General features: G+C 38.3%; 1 protein-coding gene across 1 annotated transcript; it reads right to left on the bottom strand.

Annotated features, from left to right (window-relative positions):
- Window positions 1-18,137: 18,137 nt before the first annotated feature.
- LOC145047914 (microtubule-associated protein 70-1-like) lies at window positions 18,138-21,361 on the bottom strand. The gene is made up of 11 exons (XM_078996277.1): window positions 21,127-21,361; window positions 20,477-20,562; window positions 20,299-20,364; window positions 20,032-20,202; window positions 19,761-19,931; window positions 19,504-19,659; window positions 19,272-19,418; window positions 19,133-19,204; window positions 18,645-19,046; window positions 18,421-18,581; window positions 18,138-18,306 (listed from the first exon to the last, which is right to left on the bottom strand). The coding sequence occupies exons 1-11, from the start codon at window positions 21,314-21,316 to the stop codon at window positions 18,288-18,290; spliced, it is 1,641 nt and encodes a 546-aa protein (XP_078852403.1). The 5' UTR covers window positions 21,317-21,361; the 3' UTR covers window positions 18,138-18,287.
- Window positions 21,362-22,298: the final 937 nt, after the last annotated feature.

The following is a 22,298-nucleotide window of genomic DNA, read 5'->3' as shown; positions in this document are numbered from 1 at the left end:
CAAATTTTAACTTTTCAAAAACAACCCATTTGAATAATGTTATTACAAAAAGGTTTTCAATACATTTATTATCAGAGTATTCCCAGAAGCATATCATAAAACATAAACACGAGGAGCGGTACGATCACGCCTTTGCCTTGCCACGGTCTCCTGAAGAACCTGAAAAACATTAAACCACAACTGTAAGCCTGAAAGCTTAGTGAGATACCCCCAAAATACCAACCACATATACCATACACACAACATGCTATATCACCACAAATCGCAGAACAGCCATGCATATCGGGTCTACTGTGTGACTGGTCCGTTGTGTCGGGCCTTCAGTCCACCTGGTCCACTCTCCGAGTCTAGTCATGTCCCTCGAGTCTGCAGTATGGTTGGTCCGCCCACACCGGGCCTTCAACCCACCTGGTCCACTCTTTGAGTCCACAGTATGACTGGTCCGCCCGCATCGGGCCTTCATTCAACTTGGTCCACTCTCCGAGCGTCGACACGTCTGGTCCACCCTCGTGGGGCCTACAGCCTATCCGGACCGCTCGCTGGGCCTTCGGAATAACCGGTCTGCCCGGGGTATGTTGGCCTACAGCACAAAGCAGGTCCCACCTCAACCCAACCCCAGTCAAACAACCATGTGCACATAAACATACAATCATATAACAATTCACATTAAATCAAACAGATCTAGCAAATCACATAACACAACATACTCTAAGCATGATACCGATCTAACCGGTCACTAGCATAGCATCACCCTATATACCAGGATACCGACCTTAACCAGGTCTCTAACGAATACCATCCTAACTACCAGGATGCAAACATAGTATAACAACAACATAACAACAATACCCGGATTACAATTCGATAAAGGGTCGACCTTGGTGCCTTAGACCCTGTTGATATAGTGAGGATAACTCACCTCGCAACTGCTGACTGGAAAGATAAGACTGAGATGCTCCGACCACTGACACGATCTCCACCACTGGCTAGCACCAACACTAAACTCAAAACAAAAGCCAACAATTTCCAAAATGCCCTTAGAAGTCAACTGGTCAACACTTGGTCAAAGCCAAAGTCAAGCTTTTGGCTGACTCTACTCGCCGAGTCAGCCTGCAGACTTGCCGAGTCCCCCAACAATGAAAAGGACCCATTTCAACTCACTGAGTCATCCCTTGAGTCACCGATTCTTAGCTTAACCAGGAAAGGCTAAGACCTCAAGACCAGACTCGCTGACTCCAAGGCTATCTTCAACCAACTCGCCGAGTTGTTCTTCAAACTTGTCGAGTTCCTGCCTGCCTTCAAGCAACTCGCCGAGTACACCCTTGTGACTTGCCGAGTACCACTAGTTCTTAACCCATACGGAAGCCTTCCAGGCCATGCAATCGATCCAAAACGTAGATCTACCATTCTACAACCCTTCCATCACGTAAAGTGGCAAACTTTACGTGAACCCAAAGAGATCTAAGCATTTTACACTCTAGGGATAGGGTTTGGGACAAGATGGCTTCACCAAACACTCAATAACAGGGACTTTAATGCACTCTAGACCTTCTCCATTCCAGATCTGAGGTAGCAACCTCAGATCTAACCTTCAAACTCTAAATACCACAAGCTAAACTTCCTACGCATCCCAAAAATGAAGAATCTAGATGAATAGCAGCCCAAAAACAAGATAATACCTCAAAAGGAAGCCCCAACAGCAAGGAAATTCGAATCTCAGCAAAGCCCTTTGCTCCAAGCCTCCTAACTCTCCAAGATCTTCCTCCAACTTTATTCTCCAAGGCTCAAATGCACTCAAATCCTTCACAATCACGCTTCTAGGGTTTTCTGGACTTCAAGGGAAGGTAAGGAGGTTGAGGAGAGGGTATAATGTCCTTTATATAAGGCTCATCCCCCGAAATTAGGGTTTTCTTCACTTAGCGCCTACTCGCCGAGTCCAGCCTTGGACTCGCCGAGTTGGCCACTTAACACGCGACCTGAGTCGCGACCCTACTCGTCGAGTCCACCCATGGACTCGCCGAGTTGTCCTTCAAATTTACACTTTGAACCCCGAACCTGCACTCCTGGTGTCACACCCCCGAACCAGACGGCAGAAACGTCCGAGGGCTATTGTGACTCAATTAAATACCATCACCATGACTATACATGAATCATAACATCATTCATCACCAAGCATTGAAACATTACAACTGATATTGTTTACATTCAGTACATTGTTTTAAACATTACATTTCCATAACTTCAACCGTTCGATACTAATTTAACCAAAACACCTTGACATCACTGGATACATATTCTTCAATTTACCTGTTACCTGATAATACAAGTATTTTGGAAAACGTCAACATATGAAATGTTGGTGAGTTTATAAGTCATGTTTGAAAAATAATGATTTTTGTGTAGTTTGAAAACCCAGAAAATCCGATATTTCCTGAAAAGAGTATTGTTTAAAAAAAGTGTGGAGATCCGTAGTATGCTTGTCGATTTTTGTAAACGTGTATAAGTGTTAAACCTTGTATACATCACATAGATAAAAGTGTTGAACTTCCTAGGAAAACCCGATGTTTTCCTCGTACATAAAATTTCGTGTCTTGTTTATTGTTATACCGATTCGACGATTGTTTTCGATAAATCCAGGTGAGATTGGATTAATTATGGGTTGTGAGTTGTTATAATCACGCATTAACGAAAATGACTAGTTTATAACTAGCAATTACAAACGGTCCTTTTGGCGTCGTCCGTAAGGCTCACTTAATCCAACCATCCTGACTTCTCATAGCCCCACAACTGAGGAGAAAAGAGGGTACGAAGCCCTCGTTATTTCCATAAGTCGTTCAACGCTATCGTGAATGCGGAAGGCACTAGGCCTGACTCGCATTTGACTTCTCAACTTTGCTAGCAGTACCAATGGGCCCTTGGGGCCCAACAACACAATAAAGCTATTGAAAGTCCTTTTACATGGAATTAGGTCATAGAAGGCCCAATAACATGTAAGTGCATTCCCTTCGGGCCCAAAGATCATGTTATTGGGCTAGCTAACGCCAACAAGCACGATTTGAAACTTTCAAGCCCAAAGATTGAATATTGACTTCTCAGGAATTTCTAGTGTTTATTGAAGTACTTATTGTTTATTGATTTTTGATTCGTTATTGATTCGAGATCGAATCAATTCGTTTGATAACGATATTGGTGTTGAAAACGTATTTGTTATTACGTTTCGCCGGTAGTCGTGGTACTTGTATTTTATCTTAAGGGATTTATTGTTTTTTTTTTAAATAAGAGTTTACCTTTTTATGACCCTTCTTGGATAAAATTTACACTTTTAACCCTTTATATAAAAGAATTTCCATTTTAGTCCTTAAACCATTTTTCTTGACACTTTAGTATCAAAACTTATTAAAAAGACATTTTCAGCCTAGATTTACTTGATAAACAGCTTAAGTCCTTCAAAAATGATTTTCTCTCGGTTGGAACCCTTATTTTCGCAACTTTACAGTTTTGGCCCAAAATGGAAATTTTTTGCATTTTTGATCCCTTTTGACTTTGAAAACATTTTGACCCTTGAATTAGTTTTATTACACTAGTAGTCCCCTGTTTTATAGAAATTTGCAGTTTCAGCCCCTCTATTTCAGAATTTTCGCAATTTGGGGCTTATTGGGCCAAAAAGCCCATTTTTAGCCCATTAGGTTCAAAATTTACATTTTAAGCCCCTCAAAAGTGTTGATTTTCAGAAAATTTTTATTAGAAACTGTTTGGACTCTTTCCAACCTCCGGAAATTATCATTTGTCGTTTTGGGCCCTTAACTTTTGTATTTTTGACAATTTGAGCCCAAAAATGGGTTTTATGTCCAAAAATGTTCATCCTAACCAAATGAATTATTTTTATTGACTTGATTAGTGTAAAATGGTATAAGTTATGTTTGTTTCACTCCTCATGTGGTAGATCTCGGTTTTTAGGTATTTTTGGCTAACATATTCATCACATAACACATAAAATCATACATACAAGCATAAAAATCACACAAGGCATACATGAACTCATAGATCTACACATTTGCTTGTATTCTCCCCCACAAAACCCTATAAAAACAGAAAAATAAGGGGTATGAAGCTCACCTTGGGTGTGGTTTCGGTTTTGGAAGGAAAAATGAGAAGAAATTCGGCCTTAGCTACCTTCCTTGGAAGATTTCGAACTTGGATGCTTCTAAGGTGCTAAATCATAAGTTTGAATGGATTCAGAGGTGATTCTTGAATGGAATGAAATAACTAGCTTGTAAATCTAACATCAACTTACCTTAGATGATGTGTTTGTGGGAAAAATCTCCTTGAAGCTTCCTAATTTTCGAACACTTAGAGAGGAGTGGAGAGAGTTTCTTTTGAGAGAGTTGAGTGAAGTGTGTGTGTGTGTTTTGGGTTCGGCCGAGAGTAAAGAAGAAAGGAGAGAAGAGAGAAGTGTGAAAGGATGGTGCATGGAATTATGAGTCCTCTTGCATGGAAGTCCCTTGAATAATTATGAGGTGGCACACACAAAGTCAACTCTTCCTTCTTGGGCTTGGGCCGAGAATGGGAGGGAAAGAGGAGATTTTTGGGCTTTTTGCCCTTAAGCCCATATTATAATTAAGCTAGATGATGCTTGACTCAAATAAATCAAAGTGTAGTTTTTATGACCTATTAGGGCTAAATTAGGTAAATTATGCCCCAAAATGGTTCATGTAATTAATTCATTTCATTTTAGGCCCAATATGGCCCAAAATATTGAAATACATGGAAGTAGGTCCAACTAGATCCCATTTAAGATTTCTAAGCCCAAGATGGTCAAATTGTAAGCTTATTGGTCCATTGGGCCCAATAAGAAATTCCTAGTCCAAAATGGACTTAAACAATAACTTATAGGGTTTCCAATTGCTTATTGACTACTTGAAATGCTTGCATGGGGTGTTTGTTTGAAATTTTATTGTCATAGAGTATGCATCATACATGCTCTTGTGTCTTTGATTCATAATTTGGCTTAATTGTTGTAGTTACAAGGCACAAAAATTTCTAGTTGTGACATCATCCCCCGTTAGAGGGAATTTTGTCCCGAAATTCTTTTGAAAGCTAGATTTGAGAATGCTAAAATAGGTGAGGGTACTTTTTCTTCATTTGGTCTTCGCATTCCCACATCAATTCTAGCCCACGCTTCGCGTTCCACCGTACTTTCATGATCGGGATATGATTTTGCTTAGTACGCTTCACCTCCCTGTCCATGATTTCGACTGGTTCTTCGACGAATAGGAGATTCTCATTGATTTCAATCTCGTCAAGGGGAATGACGAGAGTTTCATCTGACAGTCACTTCTTTAGATTGGAAACATGGAACACGGGGTGTACACTGATGAGCTCAGCGGGTAGTTGCAGCTTGTACGCCACTGGACCTATTCGGGCGACGACCTCGAAAGGTCCAATGTATCGTGGGTTCAGTTTTCCCCGTTTTCCGAAATGAATGACCCCTTTCCAGGGTGAAACTTTTAACAGTACTCGATCCCCGACCTGAAACTCTAAGGGCTTTCGCCGTTTATCAGCGTAGCTCTTTTTTCGGTCGCGCGATGCTTGTAGTCGAGCTCTGATTTGAACTATCTTTTCCGTGGTTTCACGAATGATCTACGGTCCCGTTAACGTATTGTCCGATGCCAGTTTCTTTGCTAGCTGGGTGTCGCCCACCTCAGCCCACCACAACGGTGATCTACACTTACGTCCATATAGTGCTTCGAAAGGAGCAACTTTGATGCTCGAATGATAATTGTTGTTATACGAGAATTCAACTAAGGGTAAGTGGGTATCCCAAGACTTCCCAAAGTCTATCACACATGCGCGAAGCATGTCTTCGAGTGCCTGGATGGTTCGCTTGCTTTGACCGTCCGTTTGTGGGTGATAAGCGGTGCTCATGTCGAGATGGGTTCCAAGTGCTTTCTGAAGTGATTGCCAAAAATGTGAAGTGATTCTACTGTCTCTATCTGAGATGATAGACACTGGTACTCCGTGAAGTCTCATGATTTCTCGAATGTATAATCGTGTCAGTCTCTCCATCTTGTAGGATTCTTTTAATGGCAGGAAATGGGCGGATTTCGTCAGTCGGTCAACTATTACCCATATAGTGTCTAATCCGTCCGACGTCCTGGGTAGCTTGGTCACAAAGTCCATGGAAATCCCTTCCCATTTCCACTCGGGGATCACCGTTTGCTGTAATAACCCCGAGGGCTTCTGGTACTCCACCTTTACTTTGGCGCAAGTGAGACATTTGCTGACATAGGTGGCAATTTATGTCTTCATGTTAGGCCACCAATAATGTTGTTTAATATCCAAGTACATCTTGTCCGAACCTGGATGGATGAAGTATCGTGTCTTGTGAGCTTCATTCATGACTACCTCCCTAAATCATCCGAGTTTAGGGACCCAAATACGGTTCATGAAGTAGTATACTCCGTTCTCCTTTACCTCTAGATTCTTCTCCATTCCGCGTAATGCTTCACTTGCTCTGTTTTCTGTTTTCGTGGCATCTGACTGGGCTACCCCGATCTGAGTGGTTAGGTGAGATCTGATGGTTATTGAGAGAGTTTTCACACGACGATTGGAGTACTCCTTCCGGCTCAAGGCATCAGCTACCACATTGGCCTTGCCTGGGTGGTATTTGATTTCACACTCGTAATCGTTTAATAGTTCAACCCATCTTCGTTGCCTCATATTCAGCTCTTTCGGATTCAAGATGTGCTGGAGACTTTTGTGGTCCGTGAAGATGGTGCACTTCGTACCATAAAGGTAATGCCTCCAAATCTTCAGAGCAAAGACCACTGCTCCCAATTCTAAATTGTGGGTTGTATAATTCACTTCGTGTGTTTTTAGTTGGCGGGATGCGTAAGCTATCACTCTTCCACGCTTCATGAGAACGCAACCTAAACCCTGATTTGATGCGTCACAGTAGACCACAAAATATTCCGTTTCCTCTGGTAGAGATAGTACCGGGGCACTACAGAGGGCTTGCTTTAGGGTTCGGAATGTAATTTCTTGTTTGTCCGTCCATTTGAATGGTACGCCCTTTTGTGTAAGCGATGTAAGTGGCTTGGCGATCTTAGAGAACTTTTGAATGAACCTCCTATAGTAGCCTGCTAGGCCTAAGAATTGGCGAATTTCTTTGGGTGTTGTCGGGACTGCCCATCCTTCGACGACTTTGACCTTAGAAGGATCCCAATGAATTCCTTCCCGACTAACAACATGACCTAGGAAGTTCACGCTACGGAGCCAGAACTCACACTTGGAGAGTTTTGCGTATAGCTTTTCTGTTCGTAGGATTTCCAGGATTTGTCGGAGATGTTGGCCATGCTCTTCTTCGCTTCGGGAATAGACGAGAATGTTGTTAATGAAGACGATGACAAAGTTGTCGAGGAATGGTCGACAGATTCGGTTCATCATATCCATAAATGTGGCGGGGGAATTTGTTAGACCGAAGGGCATTACGACAAATTCATAATGTCTGTAATGAGTTCGGAAAGCGGTTTTGGGAATATTCTCTTCCCGGACCTTAAGCTGATGGAACCCGGACCGTAGATCTATCTTAGAGAAGCAACTAGCTCCTTGGAGCTGTTCAAATAGATCGTCGATTCGTGGGAGTGGGTAGCGGTTCTTGACAGTTAGTTTATTTAGCTCCCTGTAATCGATACACATCCTAAAAGATCCGTCCTTTTTTTGACAAAAAGGACCGGAGCTCCCCATGGTGAGTAGCTGGGTCGGATGAATCCCTTGCCTAGGAGTTCGCTGAGTTGGCTGGATAATTCCTGCATTTCAGCAGGAGCTAGCCGGTAGGGCGATTTAGCAAGTGGAGTTGCTCCTGGAACGAAATTCGGAACTCCACTTGTCTCTCTGGGGGTACTCCAGGGAGATCCTCAGGAAATACGTATGGCAATTCACGTGCTACTGGAATGTCTTCAATGTTAACCTCTTCCTTGGTTTTATCCACTATGTGCGCCAAGAATGTCAAAATTTTCTTTCGTAGATGCTTCTGTGCCTGGACGCACGAGATGATGCGAAGGTTCGTGCTAGGTTTGTCTCCGTAAATGACTAGGGTTTCGTGATTGGGAAGGCGAAGGTGAACGACCTTCTCGTGACACATAATTTCAGCATGGTAGGGGCTTAACCAGTCCATGCCAATAATCACATCGAAACTCCTAATGGAAACAGGCATTAAGTCTATTCGAAAGACGTGTTGGTTCAGGGTTAGGGTACATCCGATGTAGATTTCCCCTGTGGATTCAGTTTTCCCATTGGCCATTTCCATCGTAAAGGTTTCATTGAGCTTTTGGGGTTGTTGTTTTAAATAGTGTTTAAACTTATTGCTCACAAAGCTTCGCTCTGCTCCGGTGTCAAATAGGATGCATGCATAAGTGTCGTTTAGGGGAAACGTACCGGTAACAACAACGAGATCTTGAATTGCCTCCCCCTGACCCATGGTCAGCACTCTTCCGGTTCCTCCATTTCCGGGATTGTTGTTGTTGGGGCAATTTCGACGAAAATGCCCAGTCCTTCCACACCCATAGCAGGTGTGGCTAGGTTCGGCATTGTTGTCGCCGGTGTTGTTGTTGTTGTTATTGCGGTTGTTGTTGTTGTTCCTTCCCTGTTGTTGATTTTGAGGTGGGTAAGTCCTACAGTACCTTGTTGTGTGCCCCCTTCCGATTGCAACTGGTGCACTGCATCTCCTTGGATTCTCCATTGTGATGGAGGCTGCACTTTTTGCACTTGGGAAGATTACCGGAATAAGGTCTAGGAGCATTTGGAGCAGTTGAGGCTGGAGCATGTGGTGTGGATGGAACTTGAGTGGTCGCAGCATTAATTGTCACTGTTTATTGCTTCTTGGAAGATTCGGAGCCTTGACACCCTTTTCTCTTGTTGTTCTTCCCCTTCTTGCTATCATTTTCCTTCTTAACTTCAATCTCCACTGGCTTCTCACCCTTGTTGTTGTTGCGGCCATATAGCTTCTTGGCCAATCTCTTAGCACTGTCGAAAGTTTCGGGATTTGCAGCTATCACATTTCCTTGGATTGGAGAGGTTAGTCCCTAGATGAATCGCTCGATCTTCTTTCCTTCTGAGGTGATCATGCCAGGACATAGCAGAGATAGTTCGCTAAACCTTGATATGTAGGCATCTATATCAGCGTTCCGGACAGTGAGATTCCACGGCTCTTGTTCCATTTTTTGAATTTCACCACGAGGACAGTATTCGGCCATCAACATTTCTTTCATTTCCGCCCATGGCATGGAATTGGCTACGGGGAGTGTCATGGCTTCCACGTGTCCGTTCCACCAAGTGAGCGCTTGGTCAACGAAAGTGCATGCTGCAAACTTCACCTTCATCTCTTCAGAGCAATCACATATCTCGAACACCGATTCCACCTTCTCGATCCATCGTTTTAGGGTGATCACTCCTCCAGTGCCGTTAAAGGTTCGTGGTTTGGCGTTGGTGAAGTCTTTGTAAGAGCATGGTTTGGTGGGTCCTTGATTCATCCTGCTGTTCGAACTTTCGACCCCTTGTCCGTTGACTCCTCCATTGTTCCCTTGGTGAATTTGTGCCATTGCTGCGGTAACCGCAGCAGATACAGCTGCCTGGAATGCGGCTGAGTCAACTTCGGGGTGGGGTTGGTTCCGGGTTTCCGCGAGTGGGTTGTGGAGGCATCTTTCTGTCATAGAACGGAAAGATGTTGAGTGTATGTGGTTTTTGTGAGGTTGTGATCCTATAGACTAGGTGCGTGGCACAACTTAGGTACTTCTACAATTTAGCATACAATCATGGATACGTAATACATAGCAGATTATAACATCATAAATAAACATAATAAACTTTCATTACTATTATCCGCAATTTGGTACATGAAAATTTTGCTCAAAAGAGCATACATAAACGGTACTAGTTCGACAGCATAACGACTCTATGAGTAGTGTAGTCACTTAAACATAGAGTCGGGTACATAACATAGTTCCTAATGACCTAGTAAGATAAGTCTATCTCTAGCACTCAATGGTGTGTCCTAAGATAGTGGCGAGATCATATGCCGAAGTGTTGAGCCAATAACTGAGCCATCTCTGTCATGTCTCCGATGACCTCATCCCTCTCATGCTCAGCTTACACTGCACGTGCTTCCATGGCGAACAGCTGTTGCCGTAGGGTGGCAATCTCAGCTTCGGGGGAGCGATTATCCCTTGCGGGGTTCACTGGTGGGGCGGGGTGGTCCGGTTGTGCCTCACCGACAAATGACGTGGTGTTACCTTTCCCGAGTCTTGTCCTTCCTCCATGTCATCATCGGTCTCCTCAAACTTGTAGTCAGTGTCCGTGTACTCGTCAGGTCCGACGTCGTGTGCTTCCTCTTGATTCCCCTCAGGTTCATCTTCAAGCATCCCGTGAGCCACTAGGATTTGATGAAACTGAATGCCCTGCTGCTCTCCTTCCACGAAGGATGGGAGAAGGTGTACGAATAAACTATCATTATCCTATCACTCTACAACTATTGTATAGACTAAACGGATGTTCTCTTCTTGGTGATAAAGGGGTATGTTTTTAGGTTCCCTAACTATCACGATCTCCTCAGGACGTGTGATAGTTATACCTTGGAGGGAATGTAGTTGATCAGGCTACACTCACTCCTTGATATGACTAGAACAGTTCTGGCTTAACCGAGATACTAGCATTATCTTGTTTGGTTCGGTTTTATGTTCTTTCCCTAATGCAAGCAAGGGTGTTTTAATGTTATGTTTTACTTGTTTTTTTTTCCAGAGTTGTGTTAGTCCCTCTTTTGGTTTATAGTTGCATATCAATGTGTGGTTAGATATGCTAGTTCATTATAAACAGAGCTCCGATACCAACCTGTCACACCCCCGAACCAGACGGCGGAAACGTCCGAGGGCTATTGTGACTCAATTGAATATCATCACAATGATTATACATGAATCATAACATCATTCATCACCAAGCATTGAAACATTACAACTGATATTGTTTACATTCAGTACATTGTTTTAAACATTATATTTCCATAACTTAAACCGTTCGATACTAATTTAAACAAAACACCGTGACATCACTGGATACATATTCTTCAATTTACCTGTTACCTGATAATACAAGTATTTTGGAAAACGTCAACATATGTAATGTTGGTTAGTTCATAAGTCATGTTTGAAAAATAATGATTTTTGTGTAGTTTGAAAACCCAGAAAATCCGATATTTCCTGAAAAGAGTATTGTTTATAAAAAGTGTGTAGATCCGTAGTATGCTTGTCGATTTTTGTATAAAAAGTGTGGAGATCCCTAGTATGCTTGTCGATTTTTGTAAACGTGTATAAGTGTTAAACCTTGTATACATCACATAGATAAAAGTGTTGAACTTCCTAGGAAAACCCGATGTTTTCCTCGTACATAAAATTTCGTGTCTTGTTTATTGTTATACCGATTCGACGATTGTTTTCGATAAATCCAGGTGAGATTGGATTAATTATGGGTTGTGAGTTGTTATAATCACGCATTAACGAAAATGACTAGTTTATAACTAGCAATTACAAACGGTCCTTTTGGCGTCGTCCGTAAGGCTCACTTAATCCAACCATCCTGACTTCTCATAGCCCCACAACTGAGGAGAAAAGAGGGTACGAAGCCCTCGTTATTTCCATAAGTCGTTCAACGCTATCGTGAATGCGGAAGGCACTAGGCCTGACTCGCATTTGACTTCTCAACTTTGCTAGCAGTACCAATGGGCCCTTGGGGCCCAACAACACAATAAAGCTATTGAAAGTCCTTTTACATGGAATTAGGTCATAGAAGGCCCAATAACATGTAAGTGCATTCCCTTCGGGCCCAAAGATCATGTTATTGGGCTAGCTAACGCCAACAAGCACGATTTGAAACTTTCAAGCCCAAAGATTGAATATTGACTTCTCAGGAATTTCTAGTGTTTATTGAAGTACTTATTGTTTATTGATTTTTGATTCGTTATTGATTCGAGATCGAATCAATTCGTTTGATAACGATATTGGTGTTGAAAGCGTATTTGTTATTACGTTTCGCCGGTAGTCGTGGTACTTGTATTTTATCTTAAGGGATTTATTGTTTTTTTTTTAAATAAGAGTTTACCTTTTTATGACCCTTCTTGGATAAAATTTACACTTTTAACCCTTTATATAAAAGAATTTCCATTTTAGTCCTTAAACCATTTTTCTTGACACTTTAGTATCAAAACTTATTAAAAAGACATTTTCAGCCTAGATTTACTTGATAAACAGCTTAAGTCCTTCAAAAATGATTTTCTCTCGGTTGGAACCCTTATTTTCGCAACTTTACAGTTTTGGCCCAAAATGGAAATTTTTTGCATTTTTGATCCCTTTTGACTTTGAAAACATTTTGACCCTTGAATTAGTTTTATTACACTAGTAGTCCCCTGTTTTATAGAAATTTGCAGTTTCAGCCCCTCTATTTCAGAATTTTCGCAATTTGGGGCTTATTGGGCCAAAAAGCCCATTTTTAGCCCATTAGGTTCAAAATTTACATTTTAAGCCCCTCAAAAGTGTTGATTTTCAGAAAATTTTTATTAGAAACTGTTTGGACTCTTTCCAACCTCCGGAAATTATCATTTGTCGTTTTGGGCCCTTAACTTTTGTATTTTTGACAATTTGAGCCCAAAAATGGGTTTTATGTCCAAAAATGTTCATCCTAACCAAATGAATTATTTTTATTGACTTGATTAGTGTAAAATGGTATAAGTTATGTTTGTTTCACTCCTCATGTGGTAGATCTCGGTTTTTAGGTATTTTTGGCTAACATATTCATCACATAACACATAAAATCATACATACAAGCATAAAAATCACACAAGGCATACATGAACTCATAGATCTACACATTTGCTTGTATTCTCCCCCACAAAACCCTATAAAAACAGAAAAATAAGGGGTATGAAGCTCACCTTGGGTGTGGTTTCGGTTTTGGAAGGAAAAATGAGAAGAAATTCGGCCTTAGCTACCTTCCTTGGAAGATTTCGAACTTGGATGCTTCTAAGGTGCTAAATCATAAGTTTGAATGGATTCAGAGGTGATTCTTGAATGGAATGAAATAACTAGCTTGTAAATCTAACATCAACTTACCTTAGATGATGTGTTTGTGGGAAAAATCTCCTTGAAGCTTCCTAATTTTCGAACACTTGGAGAGGAGTGGAGAGAGTTTCTTTTGAGAGAGTTGAGTGAAGTGTGTGTGTATGTGTGTTTTGGGTTCGGCCGAGAATCAAGAAGAAAGGAGAGAAGAGAGAAGTGTGAAAGGATGGTGCATGGATTTATGAGTCCTCTTGCATGGAAGTCCCTTGAATAATTGTGAGGTACAACACACAAAGTCAACTCTTCCTTCCCTTGGGCTTGGGCCGAGAATGGGAGGGAAAGAGGAGATTTTTGGGCTTTTTGCCCTTAAGCCCATATTATAGTTAAGCTAGATGATGCTTGACTCAAATAAATCGAAGTGTAGTTTTTATGACCTATTAGGGCTAAATTAGGTAAATTATGCCCCAAAATGGTTCATGTAATTAATTCATTTCATTTTAGGCCCAATATGGCCCCAAAATATTGAAATACATGGAAGTGGGTCCAACTAGAGCCCATTTAAGAGTTCTAAGCCCAAGATGGTCAAATTGGAAGCTTATTGGTCCATTGCGCCCAATAAGAAATTCCTAGTCCAAAATGGACTTAAACAAAAACTCATAGGGTTTCCAATTGCTAATTGACTACTTGAAATGATTGCATGAGGTGTTTGTTTGAAATTTTATTGTCATAGAGTATGCATCATACATGCTCTTGTGTCTTTGATTCATAATTTGGCTTAATTGTTGTAGTTACAAGGCACACAAATTTCTAGTTGTGACACCTGGACTCGGGATGTTACATTATCACTTCAATAAATAATAAAATAATTACCTAATTAATTTATCTCATTTATTGTTCTTGCTACATAGTCTTGAGCTAAGTATGTAACAAATACTTTCTAATAGGAGCTATTAGAGCGAGATCCAATTTTTGGGGAATATGAGTCAAAGCAATAACAAGAATATTTCTAGTTTTATAATCCTTAGATAGAAAGTTCACTAATAGACTTGTAGACAAGTAATTCGACTCATTCACATCAAAATCGTGATTGTTGTCACTAATACGTTGTGATAGTAGATATATTTCCAATATTTTCCTCATACACTTTCAAAATTGATTTCTTGGTAGTTTTGATGCTACCAATTGATCTCTAAAAAATATATAAGAGTGATTAATAATTATTTTTTTTTGGGTATGAATTAGGTTGTAGGTTACTTTATTTAGTAACTTGAGACGAGTTGGTGATGATATTATATTTAATTGCTGATTAATAGTTTTTTTTTTTTTTTTTGTACTAATTAGGTTGGAGGGAGTGGTGATACCGAAACCGCACTCCCTTTAGTGTCACATGTGTGCTGTATCATTTTTTACCACATAAGTGTGGTTTCTTGCCACATCCAATGAGTGGTGCCACATTTTTTGTTTTTTTATAATAATTTAATTAAATAAAACTTCATTTAAAAAACATTACATTGCATTACTTAGGTTTATTTTATTATTTTTTTAATGGATAAAATCTTTTTTTTTAAATAATATTTCATTAATTAAAAATAAAAATGTCATACATTGCTTAACTTAAAAAACCTAAAAATTTAGAAAAGCAGATTAGAAATATAAAACCTACAACTTAAAACACACACACACACACACCAAATGATTAAAAACTTGAAAAAAAAATTAGAAGTTAGCCACGATTTGCGTAACGTTTTTTCACTTCCTCCTTCATCGCCAAAATAACTTGAAGCTTGTCCCCGGTCATATTTGATGTGTCTATCGATAGTACTCTCATGTCGTTGTCCCTTTGTTTCCAAAGTTCTCTTTCATAAGCAATTTGCAAAATCCTATTCATTCTATCTTTTATACCCTTCATGTCAGCCCCCATTTCTTTCAAATCATCTGAATCCGACGCTTTGCCTTTGCCTTTGCTTTTCTGCTTTGTCTTTTCCCATCAGTTAGGAAGGTGGTGAAACTGGAACAGGTTCATCTTCATTCATATCAAATTAAACACAAGCATTTGATGTAGTGTGGTCGGACTCATATGTTCTACTGCATTTTGAACCACTGCCAATATGATCGTCTAATGTTTTGCTGTTTTTCCATTTCTTGTTATCTTTCACAAAATTCCAAAATTCAAGAAACTTGAAAGCCTTCATGTTTTCTTTTTGAACACTTTTAGCGTTTCCTCAAAATTACATCATTGTTTCTCCACTTTGCCATTGACGTTTCATGTTGGTATACAAATCATTAAACATCATGATTTCCTTGTTCATCTTCCCCCATTTCGAGTACACTTGATGTTTTGAACGGTATTCTCCACGGTTCATTCCTTTATGGAACCTATATAAAACGTGAATCCAAAAACAATCATGCTTTTGGTCTTTTCCAACCATCGCATCTTATGAAATATCGATCCAAGATTGTGCCAACACTAACACTTCTAGTGGTTCCCAACCTTTAGCTTGCACATTTTCTTTTCTTTTATTTGCTGCTCAAGTGGGCCGAGTTTCTTCAATGAATTCCGGTTCGTAATCAGAAACGACCGTATATGGTTGTGCTTGAGTTTGTTGAACAAACTCGAGTTGAGACAAAAAATCAAATGGATTAAAATATGTGTCGGGTTGTAGTAGTGTTTGTGCTAGTGATTGTGTTTGTGGTAGTGGTTGTGGAAAATACGGAAGCATACCACCACAGTGGTAATACGGAGGTGAAAAAATTTGTTGATCAAATTAAAGTATTGGGGTTGCGGTGTTTCTAACGGGTGTTTTTTCTTTGTTGTGCCTTTTGAAAGAAGACATTTTTTTTTAAGAAAAGAGTTTCAAATTGTAAGAAGTTTGATCGAAGGTTATTTAAAAAAATTGGTAAGTATATATATAGAGTAAAGTATAAAAAAATCAATTCAAACGCAATGATCGTTGAACGGTCAAGGAGCAGCAGCCAATCAAAATGCGCGATACTTTCTAGCCACACTGCGGCCAAAACCGCAGGAAACCGCGCTCAAGGGGCGGTGTTCACGGTCCAGGTGGCAAAACGTGCTTCCAAACCGTACCCACTCCGTATACCCTTAGGTTGTAGGTTACTTTATTTAGTAACTTGAGATGAGTCGGTAATGATATCATATTTAATTGCTTATTTTTGTGTGTTATGGAAGAAATTAGAGGTAACAACATGTAAGTGAAAGTGTAAATACATAATATATTGAGTACATGTCATCATATGACATCTTACACTTTTTTGTATGCTTTTGTTATATTTATACTAAGTAACACTTTTTATTTTTATTTTATGTATCACTCTATGTATTTACAAAGTTTGTAAAGGTGCGTCTTTTAAACGATATGGTGTTTTCAAAACACATAGGATGCCACATAAATCATGATCATGTGCATGTATCCATATAGACTCATGGGTAATAAGACTTGAATGGTTCGGAATAGGGATAACAAAAAAGCTCGAACCTGATGGGGAAACCCGAAACTTGATCATTTCGGATCGGGTAACGAGTTATTATCGGGTTTGGAGCAGGGAGTGGGTTCTCCTTGGCTCGCCTATATATATATATATATATATATATATATATATATATATATATATATATATGCACACACATCCTTTTGATTTTAATTGCACGCATTCAAAGATAAAATATTTACTGTTGACAATCTTTTTAGTTTTTAAAAATATGGTGTGAATGATCATTTTTTATGTTTTGACGTATTATACTAAACTTAAATCAAATAATCATTTTAGTTATTAACAATTATTTATGTTTTTACATATTATACTAAACTTAAATCAAATAACGTTTAATATAACGTTCAATTTATTTTATTAAAGTGATGCATCATATTTTTAATTTAAAAGAGAGGCTAGAACATGTATTTTTTATAAGATATCGGGGTACCCTAAAACGGAATAAATTTTTTGTTATGAATTGTTATAAACCCGATAAGATACCCGAAACCCAATGGACGTCCCGATAAGATACCCGAAAAATATCAGAGCGGGTTTAGGAAACCATGCCCCGCCCCGGATCCGCCCCGTTGCTATTCCTAGTTCGGAAACTTTCACAATGTGTGTGTCTATATATATATATATATATATATATATATATATATATATATATATATATATATATATGGTGCTGTTGTCATCCTCGAACATCAACATATGATTTTAGGGCCTCTATTTTTTGCATACTAGCTAGCAAACAAGTTTTTTTTTTTTTTTTCGAAAAAGTGTCCGTATATGTACATGATCATAACATACGGACTGCAGTGCCAACTTTTCTACCGATCATATTTAGGATACACAAAAGGAGAAAATAAGTGAACGATATGGTTATTATCCAAATTAATTGATCATTTATAATGGTTATAATGTTGCATCATTTATCATTTATAATCCATAAGAACACCAGCCTACTCTTTTTGATCTCTTGGTCTTATTTAATTCATGGGCCAGATATGTGCTCATGTGGGGCTTGGCACATCCTTCAACTCCACTAATACCTTTGAAGGCTTGAGGCAAAGAAAACCTTATAAACCCACTTAAAAGTTCTTTCTTCTGGTGTATCACATGTAATTTGTTTATTTGTATGTGTATTATTTTGCACAAATATGCATATTTGTATGTATATACCCATGGTTCATGTCTAATTTTAAGCTAAGGCTCCAAAGCCTTTTAAAGAACGGACCATGTCCTAGGAAATCCTAGGTCATGAAAGGCTGAACTTGCGTCGATATGGCATCTTTAGGGACCAAACTGTGGGGATGAATATTCTTATCAATTAAACATCCACATAATTAAATTCTCATAAATTCTCAATTCTCTTATGCCTTAAAGATGACAGTTGAACCAACATGTGCAAAAGCAATGCATTTCCTCATGTCGTCCCCACTACCAAAAACCCCACATTGTTTACGCTCGTTTTCACAACAAATATCTATCTCACAAACCTAATGCTTAGTTGTGTCTTAAAGGTATTTATATATACAAAGGTTATGTAACAAATATTTATTGCACATGGTAAATAATATTACTCCATATATATATAAAGCTTACAATATGAGTCACAAACGATTACTTGTTTTACAAAACAATGAATCAATCTAATAATCTATCTACCTCACCTCATGTACTTCTCATAACTCAACTCATCACTCGACTCCTGTTCATTGCACAAACAAACAAATAATAATGCAAATTAGTTACTTCCATTTTCCGAAAATCATTCTCATTTTATATCCATATAAAAAAAAATAATAATAATAAAAAAGATAACCTAGGAGCACTAGGTCGACGTGCGATTTGACTTTCCCGCCCTTTACCAACACCAAGACGCAATGCAGCAAGCTCCTTTTCCATGGCAGCTATTTCTCTCCTTGTTCTTTTACCCTCAACCTCCATTGCCCTATTTAGCGTCTCAACATTCCTTGCCAATATCTGTAAATTTTCAAAATTTTAAACTAGATAACTAAAATCATGAATAAATAATGAAATGCAAACCTCAATTGTGTTGTCTTTATCTTTAAGGTTTTGATCTTTTAGATGACAAGCTTTGTTCAAGTTCAAAACCTCCTTTTGTAACATATCATACAACATTCCCGAAACAAAATCTTTGTGTTTATGATCCACCTTATCTTTCCCATTCTCTCCAAATCCATCATCATCATGATCATCTACTAATTTGCTACAATCATGTATTTTTGATGAGGTACTCATCATACTCCCATTTTTGGGTAAATTTCTTGATGAAAATCTACTTGATGATGATCTTGATATCTTTTCAAGTCCTCCTAGAGACTGGCGTCCATTGCTCACAGGTCTTTCTGGTAGCCCAATCTTACGAGGAGATGACAATGATTTAAATCTTTCCTCCAACACTTTGAAACGCAAAAGATATTTTTCCTATTCATTTATAACAAACACCAAATTTACGTTTCCAATCAAATTTCAAAAAAAAATAATAGTAATAATAACAACAAATAACTTACTTTTAACTGTGCTTCTGCCTTTGCTGTGCGTTCGGCAATTGTTAGCTTCTCCTTTAGATGCTGCATTTCTCCCTAAAAATATCGGATTTTTTAACATAAATAAACCAACTGTGAACTGTGTACTGTGTACTGTGTATACCTGGAAAACTCTTCGTTCTTCCAGCCATTGTTTGACAGGCATTACTTTGTTGTCCGCGTCTTTCCAGTCATTTGCCACAACGACAGCAACGCGATTTGCAGAAATTTTAGCACGTGCAAGTTCACGGTCCAAGACTCTTTTCTCTTCCTACACAAGTTTTTGGAAAAAAAAAAATTAAAAAATAATAATAATTTATTTCCACGTTGCAAAAATTAAATATTAGTATACGTACATTTATCTCTTGCATCCTGCGTTGATAATCACGAACAGCATTGGCAGCAGCTCCACCAGCCAAAACAGCTTCCTCAAGCTCGCCGACAGTTTGAGTTAGTCTTTCAACCTCTGAAACTTTTTGTCTGTTCATTTTATCCAAGATTCTGTTTTCCTCCTGCATGCATGATGATTGATGCATCACAACTCACATGTTCATAACAATATATGGATTGAATATATATTCATTTGTTTTGTTTAACTAGTCTATAAGCTAACCTGACATATCTCAATCTGTTTCATGAGTTCTTGGTTTTTGTTCTGAAGATCATCAACCATGGATGCTTTTGCCATGGCTATTTCAACGCTTCTCTCTGCATCCAACAGAGCAGCTTCTTTAGATTTACAGAGGCGATCGAGTGCTCTGTTGTCATCCTGTAACTTTGATATCTGATAGAGGAAGCATCCAATATGTTAAATTAAAATCAGAAAACTCTGTCATCACCATGTTGAAAACACTTTTTTCTTTTCTATAAGGGAAAACACTTGCCTCCATTCTAACCAACTTGAGTTCTGCCTCCAATGGAGCAATAATGGCTTCAATAGGAGGTATCTCATCATCCTTTTGGGCTGCATGAACTCTTCGAAGGGTGGCTTCTGCAGCAAATTGTGCAGCTAAAGCTTGCTTTTTCTCATCGTTTATCTTCTTAATCTCTAAATTCTGTAATCCCACATAATAATTTGATCAAGTCATGTTATAAAAGATTATATAGAGGAAAGTAAAGTTAATAGAAGTAAGAACGAGGCATTGTGGTACCTTGCTTTCCAAAAGGGATTCAGTTTTCTTGAGCTTTTCATCGACTTTGTTTAGCTCATCATTTAGCTGCAACAGGATTAAAATAACAGACTGTGAGCCAAAAGGCATTGAAGAATCATCTATAACACATAAAACTCAATGGTATAAATGAGATGAAAAATGGGAAGAACAGCAGCACCTCTTCCACTGCCTTCTCTTTAAGATGCTCTTGGTACTTCAATGCCTTGATTTCTGTATACGCATCTCCCAATTCCCTATCTTTATCTGAAAGTGTAGAAAGTAGATGTAATATCAAGGAAATTTGAGGAACTTGGGACAATTTTATCAGTTGTTTAGGATAGATAACTCTCAATCCGTATAAGATTTCAGTTCTGGCGTAAATAATACCCAAGAAATGTGCTTAAATGGTTGATTAGATTAGAAAACCCAAAAAATATCTACACATATTCTTGCTACACTTGCTAAAAGTATAAATTTTCATTTGAGAATAACCAAACTCCCTCAATATACCAGAATCACTCTTGATTATGGAAACTCAGACCTTTTATTTCTCGGATGTGAAATTGACTTGTATGTTTTTTGAGCATTTTACTTCAAATTTCACACGGTATCATAATTTAAATTGATGTGTATGAAAACTCGCTCACTCGCACACACACAAACACAGAACAAGTTACGCGTTAACTTTGTACAAAAAAGAAAGCCATATCTTCTGAAACTTGAAATTGTAACGAAATCCACTTTAAACGTGAAAATTGTGGATTTGAGACTAACACTCAACGAAACCGAAGAGAAATTGATGAAATATGATGGAATTGAACGAATTACCTCGTAATTGGTTTTCGAGGCGGTTGAGCTCAAAACGAACAGGATCGGAGCCATGTAAGTGATTAATGATATCGTCAATCTCCGTGGCTGTTCGTGATATGGACTTCTTCCGAGCGTACCGGAACGACGGCGACTTCCTTAACGGAGAAGAATCGGAAATTGCGCCGTTGCTTACTTGAACAGTAGCCATTGAAAATTGAAGTAAAGATTGAGTAGAATTTAGAGGACAGAGAGAGAATTGATTGCATTTTATAGTGGAAACGAAAGTAACGTAGGGCCCTTTGCAGTTAAACTGACAGAGAGGACAAGAGAGAGAGTAAGAATGAGTGTTTGAGTGGGGTTGTTTATTAATTAATTATTATTATTTTAAATAAGCTTCAATGTATATTTGTCTAAATAATAAATATGTTCTATTTTTATATATATAAAAAAAAACAGTTTTTTAAATGATAGATAAGGTTTAGGTGTAACTAAATTTCATTAATTTGTGTATATTTTCACTGGTAACCGCTTTATCATATTGATAGATTATTATCATATAATTTGATCAAAATCTATATGATAGATAAAATTATTATCATATAAATGGATATAGTATAAATATAAAACTTATTCATGCTTTCTTAAAAGTTAAAAGTAGAAGTTCTCAAAAATTGTGTCGAACAAGTTCATAATCTTTTTTTTTATGAATAATCCAATTAATCTCTAGGATTAATTAATTTAAAAACTCTTTAATCAATTAAAATAGTTTAATTAATTTTAAAATATTTTCCAGTTAATTTGTTAATTACTTAATAAAGTAATAACATATTTTTCTCCATTTCCTTAATGCTATTTGGGTCATGAGGCTAACCCAAAAGGATCATTCTATTATTAAAAATATTACCAAAACAATTGATGACATTTTCACAGTTATAATATTTCACTAACAATCAACATAGAGTAGTCATCCAATGCAGCTGTCAAACTTTGATCAAAATCAAAATTCAATCCTTAGAGAAGTGATCAATTATTCATTTGTTTTAGATATCTATATGAATGAGACATGTATAAGGGTCAATATCATTGTTCAACATTATGTTTCCCGATTAACGATTCCTGGCGATCACATATGACTTATAAATGTAACATTCATTATCATGTAGTTTTAAATTATAGCTTAAAAACCCAAA

This window comes from Lactuca saligna, chromosome 5 (assembly GCF_052625555.1).
Source record: "Lactuca saligna cultivar CGN05327 chromosome 5, ASM5262555v1, whole genome shotgun sequence".
Taxonomy (NCBI): Eukaryota; Viridiplantae; Streptophyta; class Magnoliopsida; order Asterales; family Asteraceae; genus Lactuca; species Lactuca saligna.
The sequence above is the reverse complement of the archived record's forward strand: the minus strand, read 5'-3'. Positions and strand labels throughout refer to the sequence as shown.

Bases quoted from the DNA above. Each gene is read 5' to 3' on its own strand.
- LOC145047914 (XM_078996277.1), bottom strand. From the start codon at position 21,316: ATGGCTACTGTTCAAGTAAGCAACGGCGCAATTTCCGATTCTTCTCCG. The intron at 19,419-19,503 runs GTACGTATACTA...AAACTTGTGTAG, and splicing joins GCAGGATGCAAGAGATAAAT to GAAGAGAAAAGAGTCTTGGA. The intron at 19,047-19,132 runs GTAAGTTATTTG...ATAAATGAATAG, and splicing joins AGGCAGAAGCACAGTTAAAA to GAAAAATATCTTTTGCGTTT.